General features: G+C 42.2%; 1 protein-coding gene across 5 annotated transcripts in view; it reads left to right on the top strand.

Moving 5' to 3' along the window:
* Window positions 1-25,978, top strand: part of SCN8A (sodium voltage-gated channel alpha subunit 8) — a 122,531-nt gene that overhangs the window by 70,903 nt on the left and 25,650 nt on the right. For all 5 annotated transcript variants that reach the window (XM_068970581.1, XM_068970578.1, XM_068970577.1 and 2 more), the window contains exons 12-15: window positions 6,423-6,555; window positions 11,716-11,954; window positions 21,119-21,292; window positions 23,182-23,538. In XM_068970581.1, coding sequence (XP_068826682.1) covers window positions 6,423-6,555; window positions 11,716-11,954; window positions 21,119-21,292; window positions 23,182-23,538 — 903 coding nt within the window. The remainder of the gene's footprint in view (window positions 1-6,422; window positions 6,556-11,715; window positions 11,955-21,118; window positions 21,293-23,181; window positions 23,539-25,978) is intronic.

Raw genomic sequence — 25,978 nt, 5'->3', positions numbered from 1 at the left:
AGATTGGAACTGCTACATTGTTATTCATGGCTTGCTAAGAAATTTTATTTTTATGCAGAAGTGTTGAATTTTGTTAAGTGTTCTTTTTTCTGCATCAGTAAGATGATCATATGGTTTTTCTCCTTTATTCTGTTAATGTGATGAATAACACTGACTTTTCCCCTAGTATTAAATTAACTTTGCTTTCCTGGAATAAGCCCTGATGGTCATTATATAGTATCCTTTGTATATATTGTTGGATTCTATTTATTCATATTTGTTAAGAATTTCACATTTCTGTTTATGGGAGATTTTGGTCTCTAATTGTCTTTTCTTGCAATATTCTTGTCAGATTTAATATCAGGGTTATGTTAGCTTTATAAAACAAGTTGACAAGCATTCTCTTAAACTTTGTTTTCTGAAAGAATTTGTGTAGAATTGGTATTATTTCTTCCATCTGTAACATTTGATGGAATTCACTTGTGGAGGCCTATCTGGGTCTAGAGTTCTCTTAGTGATAAGATGTTTTATTATTATTTTGTAAATTAACATGGGCTATTTAGATTTTTTATTTCTTCTTATGTCAGTTTTTATAAGTTGTGTTTGGATATGTTTGTCCATTTCATTTAAGATGAAACAGCATAAAATTGTTCATAATGTATCCTTTTTATTTTAATAATTCCTATAGTAAAGTAATGCTCACAATTCTCCAAGCCAGGCTTCAGCAATACGTGAACCGTGAACTTTCTGATGTTCAAGCTGGTTTTAGAAAAGGCAGAGGAACCAGAGATCAAAATGCCAACATCTGCTGGATCGTGGAAAAAGCAAGAGAGTTCCAGAAAAACACCTATTTCTGCTTTATTGACTATGCCAAAGCCTTTGACTCTGTGGATCACAATAAACTGTGGACAATTCTGAAAGCGATGGGAATACCAGACCACCTGACCTGCCTCTTGAGAAATCTGTATGCAGGTCAGGAAGCAACAGTTAGAACTGGACGTGGAACAACAGACTGGTTCCAAATAGGAAAAGGAGTACGTCAAGGCTGTATATTGTCACCCTGCTTATTTAACTGCTATGCAGAGTACATCATGAGAAACGCTGGACTGGAAGAAACACAAGCTGGAATCAAGATTGCTGGGAGAAATAGCAATAACCTCAGATATGCAGATGACATGACCCTTATGGCAGAAAGTGAAGAGGAACTAAAAAGCCTCTTGATGAAAGTGAACGAGGAGAGCGAAAAAGTTGGCTAAAACTCAACATTCAGAAAACGAAGATCACGGCATCCGGTCCCATCACTTCATGGGAAATAGATGGGGAAACAGTGGAAACAGTGTCAGACTTTATTTTGGGGGGCTCCAAAATCACTGCAGATGGTGACTGCAGCCATGAAATCAAAAGACGCTTACTCCTTGGAAGAAAAGGTATGACCAACCTAGATAGCATATTCAAAACCAGAAACATTACTTTGCCGACTAAGATCCGTCTAGTCAAGGCTATGGTTTTTCCTGTGGTCATGTATGGATGTGAGAGTTGGACTGTGAAGAAGCTGAGCGCTGAAGAATTGATGCTTTTGAACTGTGGTGTTGGAGAAGACTCTTGAGAGTCCCTTGGACTGCAAAGAGATCCAACCAGTCCATTCTGAAGGAGATCAGCCCTGGGATTTCTTTGGAAGGAATGATGCTGAAGCTGAAACTCCAGTACTTTGGCCACCTCATGTGAAGAGTTGACTCATTGGAAAAGATTCTGATGCTGGGAGGGATTGTGGGCAGGAGGAGAAGGGGATGACAGAGGATGAGATGGCTGCATGGCATCACCAACTCCGGGAGTTGGTGATGGACAGGGAGGCCTGGTGTGCTGCGATTCATGGGGTTGCAAAAAGTTGGACATGACTGAGCGACTGAACTGAACTGAACTGGTAGGAATTGTAGTTAATATCTGCTTTTTTCATTCCTAAAAATTATAATTTGCATTTTCTCTTATTTTTTCTTGATCAGTCTTGCCAGGGGAATTATCAGTTTTATTAATCTTTTTAAAGAACCAATATTTGACCTTTTTAAAAATTGTATGTTGTTTATCTATTTACTAATTCATTGATTTCCATTCTTACTGTTATTTCCTTTCATCTACTAACCTAGATGAAAGGTAAATAAGATAAAACCCTGCTTACCTAGGGTTTAATTTGATCTTTCACTAGTTTCTTAAGGTGGAAGCTTAGATAATTGATTTTATATCTTTTTTATTTGTTAATATAAACATTTAAGGCTGAAAATTTTTCTCTTAACAGTTTCATTAGCTTTATCCCATAAATCTTGATGTATTATGTTTTCATTATCATCAGTTAAAATATTTTTTAGTTTCCCTGTGATCATCTTTTTGATTCATGGATCTTTAGAAGACTTGTTTAATTTGCAAATATGTGGAAATTTTCTGGATATCTTATTGTTACCAAGATTTTTGGTGGAGCCATTTATTTGGATCTATGCTAAATACTTATGATTATACAGTGGAAGTGAGAAATAGATTTAAGGGCCTAGATCTGATAGAAAGAGTACCTGATGAACTATGGACTGAGGTTCGTGACATTGTACAGGAGACAGGGATCAAGACCATCCCCATGGAAAAGAAATGCAAAAAAGCAAAATGGCTGTCTGAGGAGGGCTTACAAATAGCTGTGAAAAGAAGAGAGGTGAAAAGCAAAGGAGAAAAGGAAAGACAGAAGCATTTGAATGCAGAGTTCCAAAGAATAGCAAGAAGAGATAAGAAAGCCTTCTTCAGCGATCAATGCAAAGAAATAGAGGAAAAGAACAGAATGGGAAAGACTAGAGATCTCTTCAAGAAAATTAGAGATACCAAGGGAACATTTCATGCAAAGACGGGCTCGATAAAGGACAGAAATGGTATGCACCTAACAGAAGCAGAAGATATTAAGAAGAGGTGGCAAGAATACACAGAAGAACTGTACAAAAAAGATCTTCATGACCCAGATAATCATGATGCTGTGATCACTCATCTAGAGCGAGACATCCTGGAATGTGAAGTCAAGTGGGCCTTAGAAAGCATCACTACGAACAAAGCTAATGGAGGTGATGGAATTCCAGTTGAGCTGTTTCAAATCCTGAAAGATGATGCTGTGAAAGTGCTGCACTCAATATGCCAGCAAATTTGGAAAACTCAGCAGTGGCCACAGGACTGGAAAAGGTCAATTTTCATTCCAATCCCAAAGAAAGGCAATACAAAAGAATGCTCAAACTACTGCACAATTGCACTCATCTCACATGCTGGTAAAGTAATGCTTAAAATTCTCCAAGCCAGGGTTTAGCAATACGTGAACTATGAACTCCCTGATGTTCAAGCTGGTTTTAGAAAAGGCAGAGGAACCAGAGATCAAGTTGCCAACATCCGCTGGATCATGGAAAAAGCAAGAGAGTTCCAGAAAAACATCTACTTCTGCTTTATTGACTATGCCAAAGCCTTTGACTGTGTGGATCACAATCAACTGTGGAAAATTCTGAAAGCGATGGGAATACCAGACCACCTAAGCTGCCTCTTGAGAAATCTGTATGCAGGTCAGGAAGCAACAGTTAGAACTGGACATGGAACAACAGACTGGTTCCAAATAGGAAAAGGAGTACGTCAAGGCTGTATATTGTCACCCTGCTTATTTAACTGCTATGCAGAGTACATCATGAGAAACGCTGGACTGGAAGAAACACAAGCTGGAATCAAGATTGCTGGGAGAAACATCAATAACCTCAGATATGCAGATGACACCACGCTTATGGCAGAAAGTGAAGAGGAACTAAAAAGCCTCTTGATGAAAGTGAAAGAGGAGAGCGAAAAAGTTGGCTTAAAGCTCAACATTCAGAAAACGAAGATCACGGCATCCGGTCCCATCACTTCATGGGAAATAGATGGGGAAACAGTGGAAACAGTGTCAGACTTTATTTTGGGGGGCTCCAAAATCACTGCAGATGGTGACTGCAGCCATGAAATTAAAAGACGCTTACTCCTTGGAAGAAAAGGTATGACCAACCTAGATAGCATATTCAAAACCAGAAACACTACTTTGCCGACTGAGGTCCGTCTAGTCAAGGCTATGGTTTTTCCTGTGGTCATGTATGGATGTGAGAGTTGGACTGTGAAGAAGGCTGAGCGCTGAAGAATTGATGCTTTTGAACTGTGGTGTTGGAGAAGACTCTTGAGAGTCCCTTGGACTGCAAGGAGATCCAACCAGTCCATTCTGAAGGAGATCAGCCCTGGGATTTCTTTGGAAGGAATGATGCTGAAGCTGAAACTCCAGTACTTTGGCCACCTCATGCAAAGAGTTGACTCATTGGAAAAGACTCTGATGCTGAGAGGGATTGGGGGCAGGAGGAGAAGGGGATGACAGAGGATGAGATGGCTGGATGGCATCACGGACTCGATGGACGTGAGTCTGAGTGAACTCCGGGAGATGGTGATGGACAGGGAGGCCTGGCGTGCTGCAGTTCATGGGGTCGCAAAGAGTCGGACACGACTGAGCGACTGAACTGAACTGAACTGATGCTAAATACTCTTGCCTTTGTAAAAAGATAATTAATGAATTTTTCTTTTGGCCCTCTTAAGTTTCCTAAATATGGGCTTTGAGATATTCATTTCTTGGCATCTTCTTTCATTTGTTTCTTTTTTGAAACTTAAATGATGTACAGTGTGTATTATAGTTCTATAACACATTATGGATTATGGGACAAATTTTAATATTTCAAAGTTGTCTCCACATAGTCCTGCTATAGTTTACTTTTATTTTACATAGAAAGATATAAATAATACTTGTCCCGTCTTAATATTAAGTTTGGAGGTTAATTTTTCTTTAATTTTTGTGGATATTTTTAACCCAAGCTCAAAATTGTTTTCTTTTGGATAGGTATCAACAAATGATAACCTAATAATTTGACCAGGTCTTTTTAGATAGCACTTTTACTAAGTTTGTTTTTTAGAGTTGTTGTTATTAAAGTCTGAAGAATTTATGTATGCTGATATCCAGTGTGCCCAGAAACCAGCAAGCGGCATTAGTACCAAAGCCGTACTAAGCGCAGTTGCATCGTCTTTGATGAACCAGCCAGTCCACTAGGTATTACAGTACCGTGGAGGTCAGCATTATAGAAATCTGTCTACTGTAGATTTGCACAAGGGCAGTTCAGTAAAAATCTAGAGTCAATAGGTGTTAGAAATAAGAATGTCCATTGTATTGGGACTTTCTATGTTCATTTTTAGATGATTGTCACTCTTAAAATGTAGTAGTTTAATCGCATTTATCAAGTGTCATGAATATCAGGCTGGGAATTGTAGCAAAAAGTGATTTCTCCAAGAAACATACATTATCATGAACTGAGGTAATCGTTAAGAAGTCATTCTTACAAATGCAGATGTTGCTATATATTGCATATAGGAATTCCCAAGGAAACTGGTTTTTTTTCTCTTCCATTTCTTCTGTAGCTCTGCCAAACAAACAAAATAGAACAAATAAGACCCTAAGGTGAACCACATCTCTGAATCTGAAACTGTCTGATAAAATACTACAATGGGATAAAGATATAGTCTGCCAGGAGCTTTGTTCAGTATGGTTCTTAAAATCTAAATCTATATAAGAATAAAAAGACTTTCAGACGCCATGCATTGCCCAGGGTGGACTGTGTGGAAAATACTTTAACAATCTGATGGTATTTTTCTGCCCTTTTTATTTGGTTGGGAATTTGAACATTGCAGGTTAACTCATACAATAAAAATGTAAAAAGGGAAGGTGTCCCTATATGAGGCAATGTCTTTTATTAAGATAGCAAAACCTAACATACTTGTTTATCGTGGCTTGGAGGATATTTGGGGTAGACCTTCAACTTGCTAATGTTCAGTGAGGCCCAGGTTTGACATTTGAAAGTGACAGTCTGGTAGAGTGATGGTGTTCCTATACATGGAGGAGACAGCATCTGTAATATTCAGTGTGCTCAGGGACTTGGCCCTTGATGAAATTTCAAGTACAGGTGAGTTTGACTTTTTTTCATCATATGGTCCAATTCTATCCAAATGCTGTGGAGAAGAGACGAGGACAGGAAAACCTCAGGGTCTGCTTCTGATGGCATTGTCCCAGGGAATCTGGTCTTTCTACTCCATGCTTAGATTGAGCAGGTGAAGTATGTGGGTCCCAGCCAGGCTCTTGGGTTCATTGTAGATTTTATACACACCTAAACAACTTGGTCTTGTCATCTCTGGAACTAAGGATGACCCATGGCCAATTTGTTTCATTGTACCTCTTGAAGTAAATAGGACTGTAGGATTAGAATAAAAAGATCTAATGACGAGCATATGTTCTTGTTCCTCTGGACTATGTCCAGTAAGGTATATCCTTAACATTTATAAGACTTCACTCACCCAACTTCCTGTTTGTTTTCTCTTTTTTTAAGGCTACAACTGAGGTGGAAATTAAGAAGAAAGGCCCTGGATCTCTGTTAGTTTCTATGGACCAACTGGCGTCCTATGGACGAAAGGACAGGATCAACAGTATATTGAGCGTTGTTACGAATACACTGGTAGAAGGTATGTGCCCTGTGATGTTGGTCCAAGCTGCTGGGATATAAATACGTAGTGTGTGTAATATGAATATAATCCCTTGGTCTGAGTTTTGCTTGCAAAAACTGCCTCTGAGCTTTAGGAATAGAGTCTGTTGGTTGTAGAAACCAGCATCCCAAATCTGCATGCGGAGAATCCAGTAAGGACTTCAAAGCTGCTGCCAGCACTGTGCACAGATAGGTAAGAAGTACAAAGGAACAATGTAAGAGTGAGCCAGAGGATCTTGGGAAGGCTCTGCAATCATCACAGGTGAGGAACAGATGAGCTGATGTGAAATAGAGAGGAGCGTAGACTGAAGACCTGTCATGACGTAAGATGACGGAAGACCCTCACGCCCCCGACCACCAGGTGTGCCTTCCCCGTTTCCTTTTTAGCTGCTTATAAAGCTTTTGGTTTTCCCTTAAGGACAAATGCACTGTGCATTTTGATTATACCTAATTCTGCCTCTCTTTAAACACCCCCACATATCCATAAATACACTGGGCATGTGAACAGGTAAGCTGAAACCCCCCTTACGTTGGCACTCAGTGCCCCGGGGAAGAGCGGCCACTGTTGAACCATAGCATGTCTGCAGCAGCGTAGCTGTCAGAGCCTGGACTCCACGTCAGGGGCTCCTCCACACCACAGCCTGACTTGCTGAGAGGCAGCTGAGCATTTCCCATTACCCCGAAGTCCCCCAGCACAGGTCCGCTTTCGGTCCGGTCATGTCTATATGCCAGGCTCTTCTGGATTTCTTTGGTGGTAGATTCAGTGACTAGATTTGTTTTCTCACAGGATTCTGGTTGACTGCAAATGCTGCTTCTTCATTTGATGCATGTTATTTTAGCTGATTGGTCACATGATAGACCCACACTGTTCCTGACTGCAGTTCTCCAGAGTCCACACTCCCAGGCTACCCCATAATACTTAGAGTCAAGTACTGGAGTGGATTGCCGTTTCCTTCTCCAGAGATAAGGAGACTCAAATTATTCTGGTGTTCCTGGAACAGTTTTTTTTTTTTTGAATCATTTAAGCAAAATACCACTTCTGGTCTGTGCGTGTTTGGGGGAGGGTGTGTGTGTGGGTGTGTTGGGCAGAGGCAGGCATCTGTGGTGCAAGGAGAATCCCTAGAAACGAACCTCAAGCTCCCCTGGACTGATCACATCTGCACATGTAGGCAAGGAGTTAGACTAAACCTTGACTGGTCTTGAGAGTGTATCAAGTAAAAGGAACACTGAACTAACTGCTTTCAGCCTCTGATTTCTTTAATTCTCATTGAGGTCATTGTCTGATAGAACACCTTTAAACTTTATACTTTGAGATAACATGTAAATAATTGCAAATCATAAGAATTCCAAGAAAAGATATATTATTAATAGCTTAAAAACCTTGGGTAATTTTATTCTTCACTTGGAGAGCAAGACAAGGTTTCTCTGACTATCTATGGCAGTTGAGAAAGAAAAGCTAACAACCTCCACCAGGCATATTTTATTCCTGGTAAAAACATCAGAGCAGGAGAACTATCCATGCAGTACAACAGTGATTTATTGATTACCTCAGGGGCCTGGCACAGGGTGTGGCAAAAGCTGATGCTCAAAAGATGTGTACTGAGCTGAATTTTGTTGTGCTTGAAGCTGGGGAGGAGCACTGGGGCTGCAGGAGTCCTTTGGGGGCCTTAGCGCCTGTGCCGCCCTTCCCTCTGATCCCCTCTCCTAATATTTGATTTTCTTTGCTAAAGGTGATGAGACAGAGCTGCTGTGAGCAAAGAACAGTGGTTGGCTGCAGCTGAATGATGTGAGAGAGAATTAATGGACATTAAGAAAGATCTATTCCTATTTAACCACCGCTCCCTCTGTATTTCATGATTGCTGCAGCAAGGAAAGCCAGCATTGAGTGAATAATCGTTTCTTCTTTTCAGGCCTTCAGTTAGGAAACTGGCATCATTTTAGTCCAAAGAAGCAGACCTCTTATCTAATGGTTTAGAAACCACAATGGAGAATTCCAGAATACTGTAAATAATGGGATAATCCTGCCTGCTCTGACTCCCCCCGCCCCCCCCCCCATCCTATTGCAAACATGCTCACCAGGATCCAGTAAACTCAGTGGAATTCACTGTCAGCAGAGCCATAACTTTGGGGGATATTTCAGACGACAAGGCATGGGATAGCGGCAGAGAGTGATGCAGTCTTACTTCTCAAACAGTAGAGCTGCGGGAGAGAGTTGAAGTAAGAATGAGGAAGTGATGGTGCTTAGCATTATTGATTCTCAGGTTAAGCAGCTTCAAAAGTGTCAGTGCAATTGCTTACCAGGTATCTTCCTTTGCAGCCGTGGCTGTCAGCTCTGTGAGGGTGGCGAGTCTTGTTCACCAGATGTATTCCCAGTGCCTGGCCCATTGTTGAACTGAGCTGGGAGAGGCCCTTGCCTCCAGAAGCCTCCTGGTCTACTGAGGCTGCCATCTTGGAGGAATCCTGAGGCCTCTCTCTGCAAGCAGTCCCCAGTGCCCTCGAGGCTGGGAAGACTACAGTCACCTCTCTGAAAATGTTCAGGAACAAACTAAGAGAAGCTCCACAAACTTTTGGACATCTCTCCCCATAGGTTAACACATTTCCCAAGACCACGTTCTTCCACCGTTCCAGGCATGTGGGGCCAATAACAGTTTGCAGAGTTGCGAGTCACTTCATAAACCTCCTTATTCCCCTAGTCGATCTTTTCTAGCTCCTAGAGCTCCACAGCTTCACTTAGTCTCTGTGAAACGGAAAAGATTATCCCAACGATCTTCTCGTCTCTGTAAATGAGGGGAGGAGATGCCTAGTATCCCTTCCTGGTGCCCTATAGGGTGGGGAAACCCACCCCGCCCTTTGCTGTCTGGGGAGGACTGGGAGCCTAGATCATTGTGAAACATTATAATTGTATCACCGGTTAGAAACGTGAACAGTCACCACTTCAACCTCCACCTGCCGGTAAACAGCAGACATTTGGAGAAAGGAGGAGATTAAAAAAGGAACGGAACCAAATTTCCAAATATGTACTATAAGAATTTATGGAAATAAGAGAACCTTTTCAATTTTCTTTTTTAGGAGAAAACTAAATTTACCTTGGGAAGGGAGGGAGTTCTGTGAGGAAGAAGCCAAAGCAAATTTTCTTCACAGACTTCCTTTCCCACGCAGACTCCCACGTGGCGCTTACTGTGGCCCTTAAATCTGAAAAACCAAGGCAACCTATTTTCTTAGCAACCAGGGAGCCAATCAGAAGCCCAACCAAAGCACCCCATCTGAAATAAAGCCATCACCATGGGCACCTTCCAGCTGGTTGGAAATGGGGGAAGTAGGCTGATACAAAGCAGCCATCTTGTTCTTGGTGAAATGTTGGAAAATTTTTTTCTATTCCTGAATGATTTAATTTCATTAGTGGATTTGAGTAGGGCTAGGGCAGTAGGAGACACAGTTTTATCCAACCCCACAAAACCAAGACCTGGGCTCTAAGGACTGTCATGCTGCCAAGTTTTCAGAGTTATACCTCTTAAAGAACATCCTTCCAGATCAAGGTTCTTGAACCTTAGTGATACTATCTATTATATTTTATGTTTAATTTGAAGGGATCTCACACCTAGATTCGGAGAAGGCAGTGGCAACCCACGCCAGTACTCTTGCCTGGAAAATCCCATGGACGGAGGAGCCTGGTAGGCTGCAGGCCATGGCGTTGTGAAGACTTGGACACGACTGAGCGACTTCACTTTCACTTTTCACTTTCATGCATTGGAGAAGGAAATGGCACCCCACTCCAGTGTTCTTGCCTGGAGAATCCCAGGGACATCGGAGCCTGGTGGGCTGCCGTCTCTGGGGTCGCACAGAGTCAGACACAACTGAAGCGACTTAGCAGCAGCAGCAGGAAACCTAGATTGTTGTAGCAGAATAGCTCTCTGTGTTTGATCATCCTTTCCCATCTTCGCATTGTAAAACTGCCTTCGAGCTCATTGCATCCAGTGATTCTCAGTCTGATTTTATTAGAGTCCTAGGACCCTGAGGCAGCAAGCACCTCAGGGAAGGAAGACTTGGATTACACTGGGCTCCAAGCTCCTCTTCCTGCCTCAGCTAGAGCAGCTCCTGGTTTGTCTGTTTTATGTATTGGAGGTCAAATAAGAACTTGTTTGAAGACAACGGGTTCTGCTTTTAAAAGAGTAACGAACTAAAGAGACAGAGAGGAGAAGACAAGAGAATAAGAGAAAGGAAAAAAGAAAGAGGTCAAGGGAAGGGAAGAGGAAGGAGATAGAGAAGGGAAGGGTGAGAGTGGGAATGGGTAAAAGCAAGAGAAGGAGAGAGAGAGGAGGGATGACAGAGAGGAGGGAAGGAGCAGAGAGGAACGGACGCGGTTTCTGCTCCTGACAGCCCTGTGAACTCCCGCATCCTCAAGAGCAGAAGAGAGTCCACATGGTGGCTTGACTGACGATGCAGATTCTGCTGTAAAGAAAATGTAGAACAGCAGCAAATACTTCCATAGCACCACTTGCCACACACTAGGGTGTTCTGAGGCACTTCATATGTATTTTAGCTCATTTAATTCCCACAGAAAATTGAAGTAATTTACTCAAGGCCCACCGTTAGCAATTGTCTGAGCTGACTGCACCCACATCTGTCTGGCTTCAGAGTGTTCTGCTTCTCTGATAATAGTTTAATGATACGATGTGTATCCACCATTTATTGAGGAGTTACCTTATGCCAGGCCCGGTGCTATCTGTTGTCAACCACTTAGTGCGTAAGTGATGGAGAATTGAGGACTCCTTTAGTCCTGTAGCTTAGAAGTCAGTGCCCTTTCAGATGACGCAACAGGGGCATAGAGAAGTCAGCACTACCTTGCCTGAGATCGTACAGTTGTGCATGTTAAAGCCAGCTGATCCAGGGCTGCCATGCTCCCCAAACGGGTGTGTTGAGTTTTGTTTATAATTAGATCATTGTGAACAGGGATGGGACCTGGGACTGATCAGCCTCCTTTTTGCCTTCAAGAGAAGGAAAACTGACGGAAACTCTCAGGAGAGTTTGCACTCCCCAGCCACCTTCCTTCTCGTGTCGATAACAGTGAGACCCACCAAGCCTAACCCTTTCATTTCCTTCCCAAGACTGAGGGGCTCCCTTTGTTCTTGACCCACTACAGAGCTGGAAGAGTCTCAGAGGAAGTGCCCGCCATGCTGGTATAAATTTGCCAACACTTTCCTCATCTGGGAGTGTCACCCTTACTGGATAAAGCTGAAGGAGATTGTGAACTTGATTGTTATGGACCCTTTCGTGGACCTGGCCATCACCATCTGCATCGTCCTGAACACCCTGTTTATGGCAATGGAGCACCATCCTATGACGCCACAGTTTGAGCACGTCTTGGCTGTAGGAAATCTGGTAAGATGGAGCACAGCCTCCGGATTTCACCATCTGAACAGGTTTTGCCTGTGGGTAATATTTTTTTTCTGATACTGAGAGCTGGAGTTTAGTCAAAAAGAAAGTAATAGTTAATTGGAAGACAAATGCTCCCACATATGCTGCAGCCCCAGCCGCTTCTGCTAGCTGTTGTGATCCCTTGGCTGTTTTCTCTTTCTGCAGAACTTTGAAGACGTCATTTAGGAGCTCTTGGCAGGCATGCAACCCTGGTGGCAGAATGGGAGGCCTGGTGCAGTGGGTGGGTTTCAGCAACCTCAGCCAAGGACTTGCGGATGTCTCTCTCTTCTGTTTCTCACTTTTTAATTCTGTATGACTCCAGCAAATCACTACCCCTCTCACCTTCAGTAACAACCGCCGCAAAATAGGGGAGGTCTTTTAGTATGTTACACATAATGATAAATTTTCCCATGCTGTCATATCTTCATTATTCATATGGGGACTATCTACAGGAAATTTTAAATTCTACGCTGGTCTCCCCCCGCCCCAGTCCAACTTCTGAGCTATCATCCAGTTTCTAACCAGTAGTTGATCTGTGCCAAATTTATTTTAATGTTGGCTCAAGTCATAAATTTCATTATATTATTTAGACAATAAGTATGCAGTTTTTTTAAAAAAGTAGATTATACAGTATATTCAGAAGTCAAGTAGTTGTGATTTAGGGATTATCTTCTTTAGTACGAAAATCAGGAGTTCATTAAATTTTGATAGTAAAAAATTAATTGAAAAGAATCCTCTAGGTCATATGGCCTCATAATCCCTTGGAAATTGCACCATGGGCCTACCATTCTAGGTGTTAGCATGTAATTTGTGCATGATCACTGCTTGGTAATTGTTTCTCTCTCTCCCTCTCTCTCTTTCATGCACACACACAGTTTCTACCTTAAGTCTTAATACTCTATCAGTGCATTATAATAGTGATATCATTTTGACTTCTAATTCTGGAATACATACATGGCAAAAGGGATCCCTTATCTGGCTAGTTGTCACAGCTGATTGTATTCCCTAGTACATACCTGTATGCTGCTGTAATCTTCCCGATGTCCATGACTGAGTCAGTGACGCACTTCCAGCCCACCGCTGTGGTGGGCAATTCAGTGAGATACCTGTAGTCTTATACCCCCACAGACTATCCGGGAAATCTGTTAACCTGCTCTGAAAGGTGCCTGAGGGTCAGCTCGCTGTGTGATTGACTGACTTCCGGGGCTTGGCATCAAGCAGCATTTTTGAGCCAATCAACATCATCATACAGATGTACTCTTTATGTTATTGCCCAAGGGTTATGTAATGAGAAATGTTACTTGATCAACTTTGTTATTGATAGTGGTGGTATATTTTCTATAGTTTTTTTTTTTTTTTTTTTTTTCCCTAAAGTCTTTGCTTTTACTTGCTTTTGGCAGAATCGGTCCTTGATTTTCAAGGGATTTTGAGAGGCCTTTTCACATACTACCAACAGAATTGCCTCAGACTGGGCCAGGAAATAACATCATTTTTTCCTTCTTGAAAACTTAGAGATTTAGGGTCACACCAAAATTAGAGTTGTGAGCATTCAGACAACTTTGCTCAGAATCATCAAAGAAAGAAAAGGAGAAAGGAGAAGGTCAACAGCTGATGTTCAGGGAGCCAAGCCAACCAGTCCAGGCTCTAAAATGGGAAAGCACTCCAGGGGCAGAGTCTTCAAGGGAGAAGTAATGTACGAGGAGCAGTGGGGGCAGAGAGCAGTGAATGGTCCAGGATACTTTGGGCTCAGGGGGAGGGAGAGATATCAGGAAGGGTATCTAGACTGGGGCCATTGGGTAACCAAGGGGGAAATGGGGGTGACTGAGCAAGGAACAGGGTGAAGTTTAAAATCAGGAGCTCTGTTTTGGATATATTCAGTCAGTTCAGTCGCTCAGTTGTGTCCAACTCTTTGCATCGCTATGAACCGCAGCACGCCAGGCCTCCCTGTCCATCACCAACTCCCAAAGTCTACCCAAACTCATGTCCATTGAGTCAGTAATGCCATCCAACCATCTCATCCTCTGTCGTACCTTTCTTCTCCTGCCTTCAATCTTTCCCAACATCAGGGTCTTTTCAGATGAGTCAGCTCTTTACATCAGGTGGCCAAAGTATTGGAGTTTCACCTTCAACATCAGTCCTTCCAATGAGCACCCAGGACTGATCTCCTTTAGGATGGACCGGTTGGATCTCCTTGCACTCCAGGGGACTCCCAAGAGTCTTCTCCAACACCACAGTTCAAAAGCATCAGTTCTTCGGCACTCAGCTTTCTTTATAGTCCAACTCTCACATCCATACATGACTACTGGAAAAACCATAGCCTTGACTAGACAGACATTTGTTGACAAAGTAATGTCTCTGCTTTTTAATATGCTGTCTAGGTTGGTCATAACTTTCCTTCCAAGGAGTAATTGTCTTTTAATTTCATGGCTGCAGTCACCATCTGCAGTGATTTGGGAGCCCAAAAAAATAAGGTCAGCCACTGTTTCCACTATTTCCGCATCTATCTGCCGTGAAGTGATGGGACTGTCCGGATGCCATGATGTTAGTTTTCTGAATGTTGAGCTTTAAGCCAACTTTTTCACTCTCCTCTTTCACTTTCATCAAGACGCTCTTTAGTTCCTCTTCACTTTCTGCCATAAGGGTCATGTCATCTGCATATCTGAGGTTATTGATATTTCTCCCGAAAGTCTTGATTCCAGCTTGTACTTCTTCCAGCCCAGCGTTTCTCATGATGTACTCTGCATAGAAGTTAAATAAGCAGGGTGACAATATACAGCTTTGACATACTCCTTTTCCTATTTGGCCTAAGTCTGTTGTTCCATGTCCAGTTCTAACTGTTGCTTCCTGACCTGCATACAGATTTCTCAAGAGGCAGGTCAGATGGTCTGGTATTCCCATCTCTTTCAGAATTTTCCACAGATTATTGTGATCCACAATCAAAGGCTTTGGCATAGTCAATAAAGCAGAAATAGATGTTTTTCTAGAACTCTTTTGCTTTTTCTATGATCCAGCAGATGCTGGCAATTTGATCTCTGGTTCCTCTGCCTTTTCTAAAACCAGCTTGAACATCTGGAAGTTCACAGTTCACGTATTGCTGAAGCCTGGCTTGGAGAATTTTGGGCATTACTTTACTAGTGTGGACATATTAGCGGTGAATAAGCCATTGATTTCTGTCCCGAAATGTTTTGGATCTATAAAATGAGAGTAATACCATGTCATCAGTGTTTGAGAGGATAAAACGAGAACCCGTACAGAAGTTTTGGAAATAGTGAAAAGTACTCTCCACACCTAGGAACTGTGTAAGTGTAGTTCAGTAGGAGAATTTTCAAAGACTTGGAGATGTGGATACAGCCTTTAACGGAACCTGAGAGTAAGAGGACAACAACAAAGAAAGACGGATGAACGAGCTCATGAGATAGACTAGGACCTGCTCTTGTGCTTGGACAGAGAGGCTTTCTCTGCAGCTGAGACAGTGAATTGGGTTGTGTTTGTACACAGATGTACACTGTTGTGTTTGTCCTTGGATGTTTTTGAGGGAAAATAAGAACAGCATTCTATAAATTAGCAATCCCTGTCTCTTCCAGTCTCTCCCTAAGAAAAACTGTTCATAGTAGAAGCATAAAGATAGTTCCATCCAGCCCCCGTGTTTATAGAGGGAATTGAAGCCAGGGAGGCTACGTGACTTTCGTATTGTTTGGTAGGTAAATGTGATCGTTCTTTTCCTGCCTTTTTGTTGTTGTTGTTTTGGTAACCATTTGAACACAACAGTGAGTTTGTAAGGTAGTTTTTTAAACAGTCTCAGTCTTCCAGAAAAGTTTCAAGTGCAGTATAAAAAAACTACCTTTTGAAAGTAAGTTGCTGATGTAGCCTGTCACCCCTGAATACTGTAATGTGGGGGGGTTTTAATTTATTTATTTTTATTTATTTATCTATTGTGTATTTGGCTGGGCCAGATCTTAGTTGCAGCGCCCAAGATCATCAGTCTGTGTTGCAGCATGCAGGATCTATTTTTGTTTCTTCAGTTGAGGGGTCTAGTTCCCTAACCAGGGGTCAGACCTGGGCCCCCTGCACTGGGAGCAAGAGTCTCAGCCCCTGGACTCCTGGGGAAGTCCCTGTAGTGTACATTTTTATAAACAAGTACGTTCTCCTACAGAACCATGATATAACTGGCAACATCAGGAAATCACCATGTACATTACTATCAAATTCTCAGGCCCATTCAAATTTTGCTGGTAAGCCCAATAATGTCTTTATACCCAAAAAAATGACATTCCAGAATTACTCTTGAGTTTAGTTATCATATCTCTTTAACCTTCTTCACCCTGAGAGAGCTCCTCAGTCTTTCTTTGACTTCTATGACCTTGATACTTGTGAAGATGACTGTTCAGTTATTTTGTAGAGTTCCCTCAATCTGGCTTTGTCTGATGCCTCCTCCTGATTAGACTCAGGTCATGCATTTGGCAAGACTGTCGCCCAGGTGAGGCTGTTGTTTTCTCATTGCATCTACCAGGTGGCACGTGATTTCCATGTGTCCCGTTTCTGCCCTTGGTCCCTTGGTCACTTGATTGAGGAGGTTCTGCCAGGCTTCTCCCATGTACAGTTACTCTTTTTCTGTTTATAATTAATAAGTGTTCATGAGAAAGACACTTTGAAACTATCTAAATTTCCTTTTCATTAAACTTTTGATTTATTCCTTTATTGTATCTGTATGGACTCCCGGTTTTCAGTTTTATTCAGTGGATTTTAATCCATTATTATCCTGTATGTAGATGTTTAAACCATTCCTGATTTGGCAGTGGGAGTCCCTTCAAGGTAGCTTTCATGTCCTTTCAACATGTCCTCATTGCCTCCTTGTTTTCTCAGAAATATTCCAGGCTAATTTTATATTTTTTTTCCTGTTCAGACCTGGAATCTGCCATTTTTCAAGCAACTCTTGATTGTTCCATTGGAAATTGACATTTACAAGTCAACATCTGTTGGAGCAATACGTACAGCTGGGCCGTCTCTGTACAGGGCTCACCACTTATTCTAACCTAGCATTACAGGACTCATTCTGTTTTTCTTCTTTCTATGTTTATAACTTCTTCTCCACCAAAAAGAAACCTGGTTGCCACTATCCTTAGTATATTATTTAATTTAAAAAAAGAAAAAGCCCCTGTTACCTCTTGCAACATGGGGGTCCCCTCCCCCTGGTCAGACCCTGAGTCCCCGTGTCCTCTGCTTGGACCCCTCCTCACACCTCTCAGGCCCCATCCTCCCTGACCAGGCAGCCCCCACACAGCCTTAATTCTCCTGCCCCACTTGAACTGACACACCTCAGGGTGGGCCTTCCCCTGCAAGGACTCCTCCTGACCCCATGCCAGGATTCCCCACCCAGAAGCTGTCTACATCCTGCTTGGGCTTGGACACCCCACGCCGGGGCACCATTCCTGGCCCTGCTCAGGCGCTGACTCTCCAGTCTGTGCTGCCCGTCTACAGGGCCACTTCTCAACCCCACACCCCCCCACAACACACATACACAGTCACTCTTAGGCTGTCCTTCCATCCAGAAGTTCCCCTTGCCCAGCTCTGTAGCTGGCTCCAGACACACACACACACACACACACACACACACACACGATCTCTCACACACACACGCTGTCCTTCCTCCACACACCTCTGTAGCTGGCTCTAGATCCTAGGCCACATCCCCCTCAGCCTGCTTGGCCCTGGCACCCTTCATTGGGCCACCTCTCTGAACCTCTGGTTGCCATCTTCAAGCCACTCGGGCTCTGACACCCCTCACCAGGCTGGCCTCCCCCTTGGGATGCCATGTCCACCTGCTTAAGCTCTGACTCTCTGCCAGGTCTCCCACCCTCTCCAGGGGGGACGCCCTCCCATCCCCCTTAGGTTTCAACACCCTGTGCTGGGCAGCCATGCAACACAAATACTCTGCTTATCCTGCTCAGACATGGGACTGTCCCCCTGGAGTGGACACCCTCCTTGGCTTGCATCGGCTCTGACAGCTCACACCAAGCTGGCCTCCTGCACAGATGCCCTGCTAGGGCCCCGGCACCTGACGCCAAACGCCCCTCCATGTGGATAGGGCTTTAGAACTGGTTCTTTTGAGGGGAAGGAGTATGGAAGGAAGGGCAAAAGGTTCACCTGACACCTAAGTTTAATTTCTGAAATTCTGAGCAAAATAGGAAAAACAAGAAGTTGTTTTTTCCTCCTTCACCAAATACACATGAATGTTATAGTTTCTTAACTGCAGCTTAAACTAAGTTTTCAGCCAAAAGGAATCCCTTTCATATTGTCGTTTTTCTTCCTCTGTGTCCCTGTAGTCTCTTATGTATACCTCTTTCTAAAGGGAGAGAGGACTCCATGCCCCTTGAAGGGGTCTTGGGGACCCCAGGGATCCCTGGCTATACCAATAGCAGCTGCACTAGAAGGTAAATTCTGAGGTGAATATTGGATGACATTCACAAGAGTGACATTTATATACAGTTGTTGACGGCATCAAAAGGATAACCTTGAATCTGCTCTTCTCCATTTTTCAAAAAAGTAATTCCTTCATACAGCCAACAGCTACAAATTTATACTTACCCAAACTCCAAACAAGGGCAGCCCACTATGTGGACTGAAGGCATGAAGCAACATGCCTCTGTCACAGGCATTTCTCTTTTTTTCTCTTTTAATGTTTGTTTATTTATTTGGCTGTGCCAGGTCTTAGTTGCAGCATGCAGGGTATCTTTTTTTCTTTTTTTTTTTTTAGTTGTGGCATGCAGAATCTAGTTCACTGCCTGACTAAAGGATTGTACCAGGGCTCCCTGCATTGGGAGTGTGAACTCTTAGCCACGGAACCACCGGGGAAGTCCCCATCACAGGTGTTTCTTCCAGGCCTCTGGAGGCCCCGCCTCCCATTAAAAGGCAGCACCACAGAACTGCATTTTCTCTCAGGAACCAGAATTTCCACAGGATAGCTGTTCTGAGGTTCATCACCTTGTGCTGTTACTGGGCACTTTCTGTGGGTTCACCAAGAACCAACAGGACAGCAGATTCCGTTTCTACTTAGTGTGCATTAAGTGGGTTGATGTTTCTGAGTAGAGAAACCTTTAATGGGCTGACACTAAGGGCAAAATGTGTGTCAAGAGTTGATTTGATTAGCCGCCCCTACTTGACTGACCTCATAAAAAGTAGTATTCCATCTGTACACGCTTAGCTTGCACTATGAACTTTTGATTTAAGTTAACCTGACCTCTTCAGGGAGTATTTTCTTCCAATTTTAGAATACTGCATCTTCAGTTTAAAACAGTGCATGCGAGTGTGCTCAGTCATTCAACTGTGTCCAACTCTTTGCAACCCTGTGGACTGTAGCCCACCAGGCTCCTCTGTCCATGGGATTCTCCAGGCAAGAATACTAGAATGGGTTGCCATTTCCTTCTCCAGGGGATTTTCCCGACCCAGGGATCGAACCTGCGTCTCCTGCACTGGCGGGCAGGTTCTTTACCACTGAGCCACCTGGGAAGTGAAAGTCACTTAGTTGTGTCCGACTCTTTGCCACCCCATCTCTAGGCCAAAATACTGGAGTGAATAGCCTTTCCCTTCTGCAGGGGATCTTCCCAACCCAGGGATCAAACCCAGGTCTCCCACATTGCAGGTGGATTCTTTACCAGCTGAGCCATGAGGGAAGCCCAAGAATACTGGAGTGGGTAGCTTATCCCTTCTCTAGCAAATCTTCCTGACCCAGGATGGGGAAGCTTAGAAATGTATATGGAAACCAAAAATTTCCAAACCACTTAACCGTTTTGTTTTATTTTCATCAAGTCATTCTGGGTGTTGTTTTTTTTTTTGGTATACATTAATTCAGTGTATTTCCAAACCACAAGTATAATCTAAGTATTTTTCACTATTTTAAATTCTGACCTCAGACCATATCTCTGAAGTTTTTCTCAAGCCCCTTCATATGTAAACTTGGTAGCCAAGTGGTTACAATTATTAACTTATTATGAATTTTAAATCTGATGCATATAAAGTCCTCTTCTCTAAAAACAGGATATTCAGTAATAGTCAGATATTATGTGATTAGCCTAGAATGAGAGTATTGATCTTGTCAAAACTGGTGTTCATGGGATTTTGCTTTCTGCCTACATGTTTTGCTACTAAGGCCCTCAGGATATAGAAGGCATTGGGGAAACACACAGTGCTCTGAAAGGCAGAAAAGTGGGAGTGAGTCAGGTAATAGTGAGAGGAAATCATTCTCGTACCTAGTAAGCTCCAAATCTAGAACAGTGATTACATCCTTGATTATCTTATTGAAAAAATCCAAAGGAAGCACCAACAGAGTCTCCAACAATGGGACAATTCTTTGAGGATGTATTTACCCAATAGAATATTATACAAGCAGTGAAAGTGGGAACTCGAAAGACTGTTGGAACATGAATGGAGTCATGATAGTGAAAAAAGTATGTCAAGTGAAATGAGTCACGATAAATCCAGATAAGTGAAAAGCCAAGATATTATGTAGTCTGTGGTTTTAAACTCTGGCAAAATATTTTTATGCATTTGAAAAAAAAGGAGTACATTAAAATAATAATTGTGTGCAAGGCAGTGAGACTGACAATTTCTCTAATATTTTGCACACTTTAATGTTCTGTTGCTTTTACCATTTAAAAGAAGAAGCTCTGCAGTATATGTCTACAGTCAAGGAGACACATAATGTTAAATCAGGAATAATGCTGTATTTTTCTAATATAATTAGAACACAGTGAGTGATTTTTTTTTTTTTTTTTTGGTCAATATCCCAAATGTGGCATACACATTCAAATGACTGCTGACCTTTTAAGAATCACTTGTGTGATATTCCTGATTGCTTAGAATAATTTTTTAACTGCCCTCTTGAACAATATGAATTGGGTAGTTCTAGCAACAAAGATGGGAACATTTCCTCTTCATTCAAGAGGAAATAAGACTTTCCTGCATCGGGTGGAGTTGTCAGGGGACATCCAGGTATTGATGTCCTCAGAGGCAGAATTTAGTGAAGGCTGATGATGCTTGTGGCTTCTTGGACTTGCCGTATTCAAAGATAATCATAGAGGCATTTTCTTTCTATTATTTCTTTTTCTTACCCCTGCCTTCCCCCTCTTTAGGTTTTCACTGGAATTTTCACAGCGGAAATGTTCCTGAAGCTCATAGCCATGGATCCCTACTATTATTTCCAAGAAGGTTGGAACATTTTTGATGGATTTATTGTCTCCCTCAGTTTAATGGAACTGAGTCTAGCAGACGTGGAGGGGCTTTCGGTGCTGCGATCTTTCCGATTGGTATTCCATATTTCTCCAATTTCTTTTTTACATTTCCTGTCTTGTAGCTACTAGGAAGAATTTTATATAAGTTAATCTGATGATTTTACAAAATTCTTAGCTGTATCCTGCTCCCAGTTTCAGTTGACTGTTTATTGGTTTGTCAACTAAAATATTGAAAAACTTTTCTGCTAATTACCTAATATAGAAAGTAGATTTTTTTAATCAGTCAACAAACATAAATCAATTTTATGAAGTTCCTCAGAAAATAATGGTTAATCTAAAAGATGAAGAAGGATTCACAAGAGCTATTCTGAGGTCTGATTTGAATTTGCTGGTGAGCCCATTTCTTTATCTGAACATCCTCCCTGAAATGGCAAATATTTCTCTCTTTTCCAAAGATGGCTCATTTCTTCTATCATGGTGACCTCTTCTAGAAAATGAGAATAAAGTAATGTTTTTTAAAGTTATATTGAAATTAGTTGTTGAACACAGATCTTTAGCTAAGAAGGATTTTTTTAATGTATTTGAAGAAATTAGTGTTCAAATTACTAAATCCCTCTGAACGTATTAATAGTTAACAATATCCTTAGAATAGCTTCCTATGAAACATAGGCATGAGTAATGTCCTGATTGAGTCCCTTGAGAAGCTGAGTTACCTTGAGGGTATCCCACTCAGACAGAGCATCAGAAATGACTTAGATTTGTTTCTCTTATTGGGAAAATACCTAAGCACTCACAACTGAAAGGATTTAAGGATATTCAGCTTATCTAAGAAAGAGAATTGGTTTAGAATGAAACTGTTTATAAAACAGAAATCTCATTAAATCCAAGTCACAAATAATATCTGTCACATTTCTGGAACCTTTGCTTACTGGTCTTTGGTTAGGATCCAGCCAAAAGTAGACTTTTTGAGAGTAGTTCTTGTTATTTAGAAGATAAGATGAAGAATTAAGTGATAGAAGCATTATCACTAAAACTCTGAATAAATTAACAGCCAGTCAGAATGCTGGAAAACTGTGAGAGACCCAGATTACATACAGAGCATCACCTGGTAAATCTTGAACTCTCAGATAAAACTCAGATTTTCAGTGGGGGAAAAATATGTCCAAATCAACATGGTTGCCTTCTACGAGAATTCCTGTTAGATCCTGTTACACATACTACTACATGTGTAGTTATTAACTTAAGACATATGATGGTGATCTCTGTTCATGGGCTTTATTCATTATAATTCTCAGCTGGTTAGCCAAGACCTTATAATCATTCATCACAGAATACAGAAATTTTCTGATTAACAGATACCAAAAGTTCTGTCCTCTGAATTAATATCAGAGTAGTCCCTTTTCATAAGGCTTTTGGTGTGTTAGAACTGCCCCTTGGAAGCTGTGCTTTTCCTCCCAGTTAGTCCAAGCATGTCACAAAGTTTCATATTGGCCATTACCTATTTATTGGTAGGCAAAAAGAGAGATATGTAGAATTTTTAAATGCTTGCCTTTTTAAAGAGACAGATGATCTATTCTCACAGTCCTTACCAAACCAATCTTTTGGTTCACTACAAATCACTTTCCTTAATATGACTGCTGAGAAGTCAAGGGAAAATCAGTAGGAAAAGGATATGTTCATGTATGGATTTTTAGAAGGTGGATTGACCTAGAGACTAATTCAGGGACTAGAAGCAGTATTCTTAGTTCTAAATCTTTCACTTATTTTGCAATTAATTAGTTTTCCTTCATCTGCGCCTCAGTTTCTCTCAGTTTTAAGATACTGTTAGAAAACCCTGAGAATCTCCCAAGGGTGCTCAGTACATGTAATGATCTTACTAATTTTGTATGTTTTTATTGTAGCCATGTGATAAGAATAAATTAATTGAATTTCATTTGGGTTTTGTTTGGGTTTCTTTTCCGTAGCTCCGAGTCTTCAAATTGGCCAAATCCTGGCCCACGCTGAACATGCTGATCAAGATTATTGGAAATTCAGTGGGTGCCCTGGGCAACCTGACCCTTGTGCTGGCCATTATTGTCTTCATCTTTGCCGTGGTGGGGATGCAGCTCTTTGGAAAGAGCTACAAAGAATGTGTCTGCAAGATCAACCAGGACTGTGAACTCCCGCGCTGGCACATGCACGACTTTTTCCACTCTTTCCTCATCGTCTTTCGAGTGCTGTGTGGGGAGTGGATCGAGACCATGTGGGACTGCATGGAGGTGGCTGGCCAGGCCATGTGCCTCATTGTCTTCATGATGGTCATGGTTATTGGCAACTTGGTGGTTAGTACTGACTTGTGCATCTTTTTGTTCTTTGCTCTGAGCATTCTTCCCTTGACCCAGAAGCCCAGTCTACTTAGTCCTTCCATGTCTGTGGTGGTCTTTATTCTTTCTCGGCCCAAGAACCCTAAGGTACAAAGGAAAAGAGACTGCTGTTTTCAGAGGCCTACTGGGTCATGAGCCTCACAACGTGTCAACCTTTTCATAATTGTCAAAACAAAATTCAGCAAAGTTAAGGCACTTTTCCAAAGTCCCGCAGCTAATAAATGTCAGGGCTTGTATTAGATCCTTGACGTCAAGGTCTGTGGTCTTTCTACTATTAAAAAACACTCAGAGCTTCTCAGCCTGATCTTTTGGGTTGGATAATTATTTGTTGTGGAAGTGTCCTGTGTTCTGTAAGGCATTTGCAGTATCCCTGGCATCTACTCTTTACTGGCCATTGGTGACCCCCGGCCCAAGTTGTAAAAACCAAAGATGTCTCCAGACATGACCAACTGCCCTCAGAGGGCAAAATTGCCCTTCTTTGAGAACCATGGATCTAAGCCATCCTAGGATTTTATCTAAGGTTTATAAATTTCAAATCACTTCCTTGCTTCACTCTGTCCACCTGCTGTCACTTGCCTCTGTAAATAGAATGCTCACCAACAGAAATTAACACCTTGTTTCTCAAAGTGTCATCTGAGGACTAGCAGCAATGAGAACGTTCAAGGCTATACTAGAGATTCAGAATCTTAGGCCACTCCCCACAATCAGTATCTGCATTTTTAACATGATTCCCAGGTGATCCACATACACGATGTAGTTTAAGAAGCATTCATCTTTCAAATCAGGCCAGAGCCCGCCTGCAAGTGTACAAGAAGGAGGACTGGAAGAAGACACACTCAGATGACCCCTTATAAGCTCTTCGAGAGTGGTTCTCTTCCTTTTTCTGCCATAGAGAAGCATATGCCAGAAGGGCATTCCTACTCATCAACCTCTGAACCAGCCTTGCCCACCCTAGTCTTTCACTGGACCTATAAAAACAGGCAACGTAATGTTTCTTAGTCACTCCCATTCTCCATTCCCAGCCATCTTCCCCTCAGTCCTGACCCCCAGTCTTCCCACTCCTTCAGTGAGGACAGCTGCTGCCTCCAGCTACTGTCCATTGCAGAGTCAGCATCACCAGCCCTGACCTCCCATTTCTCTAGTCTCCCGTCCTCAGTAGTCTCAGGGACACCTTCCCACGACTGGCTACAGACACCTGAGCACACGGCAAAATCCACTGTTACTTCTGCCTGTGATGGCACTTTTCCCGGTTCCCCCGTGGCGCAGTCCTTCTGCCCATGTCGTCTCCAGGAATCTGTCAGTCTCTTCTGATGTTTCTCTCCATTCCAGGTAGACATCTGATGTCTCTCATCTCTTTCTTCTTAGCATTTCTATATATGCATCTTTCTTTGTAGTATTTCTGAGATCTGCCCCTTCTTTTCCATTTCTACAACCCATCTGGTATTTCTAAAAGTCCAAGGAAGACCACCTTCGTTACAGTCACCTTGAGCTTCACTCATTAAGAAAGGCCAAGTCCCAGGACCTACCCCAGATCTACTGAATCAGAATCTTTCTGGTGAGACCAAGGAGATGCTCGTTTTTAACAAGCATGCCACTCCAGGAGATTCTTCTGCTTGCTAAGGTTTGAGATTGCTATAGCCTGATCCAGACCCTTATCAACTCATGCAAGGAACAGCCTCCTAACTCCTAACCCCTCCTCCCAGCCTACCACATGTGTACCTAGTAGGAATGACTTTCTCAAATCTCTGTCATCATCTGTGACTCGTTTACTCAAGGACCAATAGTGGATCCAGTTAAGATTCAAATATTTCAGCCTGGCCTTCAAAGCCCTTATTAGCTGACCCCCGTTTAACCGACTGTCTTCCTCGGTAATGCTGCAAATACCCACTGGAATCCGGATACGCAGAGTTCATACATTGTTTCTGTTTCTCCCACCTTGTGCATATGATGATTTCCACCTAAAATGTGTGCCTTACTCTTCTTCAGAAGTATGACAAAGTAAGGGCCAAGTGTAAATCAAGGAGTGAACATCTCTCCCACTTTTCAAAAGTAAGTCTTAATAAAAATAAATTAATCTTAATGCCCAATGTGGTTAAGAAAAGAAAAGAAAAATAAATGAAACTTGTTTCTAATGGCCTGACACTTGGATATAGAACCCAAAAGTCACCATCACTTCTTGATAGAGCTACTTAATTTTGATAAATGTTAGGAAAACAAAATCGATTTTTAAAATAGGATAACATGGAAGATATTTCAGTTCCACCTTCTAGATTTGTTATTTGAAAGTCTGGTTCTCCAAGCCTAATTTTTTTCTAACCTGGGTCCTCCAGGATACCTGCTGCTCAGGAACACATGGCATCTAGGCATTCTTTGATCCCTCTCAATAATCCATGCCCAC

Source organism: Capricornis sumatraensis, chromosome 4 (genome assembly GCF_032405125.1).
Source record: "Capricornis sumatraensis isolate serow.1 chromosome 4, serow.2, whole genome shotgun sequence".
Lineage (NCBI taxonomy): Eukaryota > Metazoa > Chordata > Mammalia > Artiodactyla > Bovidae > Capricornis > Capricornis sumatraensis.
The sequence above is the reverse complement of the archived record's forward strand: the minus strand, read 5'-3'. Positions and strand labels throughout refer to the sequence as shown.